Source organism: Limulus polyphemus, unplaced genomic scaffold, assembly GCF_000517525.1.
Source record: "Limulus polyphemus unplaced genomic scaffold, Limulus_polyphemus-2.1.2 Scaffold59, whole genome shotgun sequence".
NCBI lineage: Eukaryota > Metazoa > Arthropoda > Merostomata > Xiphosura > Limulidae > Limulus > Limulus polyphemus.
In genome coordinates, this window is record NW_013665669.1 from 1416811 (window position 1) to 1417657 (window position 847).

The 847-nt window shown below is 34.8% G+C and overlaps 1 protein-coding gene across 1 annotated transcript in view; it reads right to left on the minus strand.

The window, feature by feature from the left end:
- The window catches only part of LOC106464353 (uncharacterized MFS-type transporter YhjX-like), a gene marked incomplete at its 5' end in the record, with an annotated part of 30615 nt that extends 30346 nt beyond the window's left edge, over nt 1–269 (minus strand). The window contains one exon of the mRNA XM_022392612.1: nt 143–269. Coding sequence (XP_022248320.1) covers nt 143–269 — 127 coding nt within the window. The remainder of the gene's footprint in view (nt 1–142) is intronic.
- Between the last annotated feature and the right edge of the window lie 578 nt (nt 270–847).

Sequence of the window (847 nt, forward strand, 5' to 3'; positions counted from 1 at the left end):
GTGGCGTGACTATTGTCACGTGACCTCGCTGACGCAACAATATATATATATATATATATATCTGTGTGTATGTGTGTAGTTGAGGCAAATATGAAACAACAGGTAAGAAAATGAACAAAAAAAAAGAAGATATAAAATTTACCTTCATTCCATTAGCAAGTGGAGCAACATAGGCAAGTCCAAGGCCAGAGCATGATAAAAACCCATAAACAGCAGCTGTTGCCACAAAACCAGACTTTATAGCAAGTGCTGACAATGCAATGCAGCCACTATTAAAAAAATAATGAATCAGCATGTGGTAAGTGACAATGCAATGCAGCTTGCTACAACAAATACTGTACATGTAGAGAAGTTAGATTTGTTACAATAAATAAGCATGAGAATAAGTGTTTAGCTTTACTAACTTATAATGTTGTGGTATTTAAATATACTACACATTTCTAACTTCTCTGATATTACAGATAAATTGATTTTGTTGTAAGCTACCTCTATTCCTTTGTTGTTCTTGATATAAATAATACCTGTCCTGCCCTGAAAGGATATTACTCAATACTGCTGTTGTGTAAGGAAGTCACCAGCAGTGTACTTCAATAGTTTTTCAGGTGATGATAACAATGATCAGGCAGGCACTGGTTGCCCTGGATATATATACATGCATTTTTGTATGTTAAGGAATACAGAACATGTTCAATCTAGAGTGGAATAGGATCAGATTGGTTGGTTGGTTGGTTGGTGTTTTATGGCGCAAAGCAGCTAGGCTATCTGCGCCAAACAACCGGTAAAAGCAATGAAAGTAGATTAAAGTAAAATGTAAAAAAAAAAACAGAGAGTTAAAAATCAATAATGT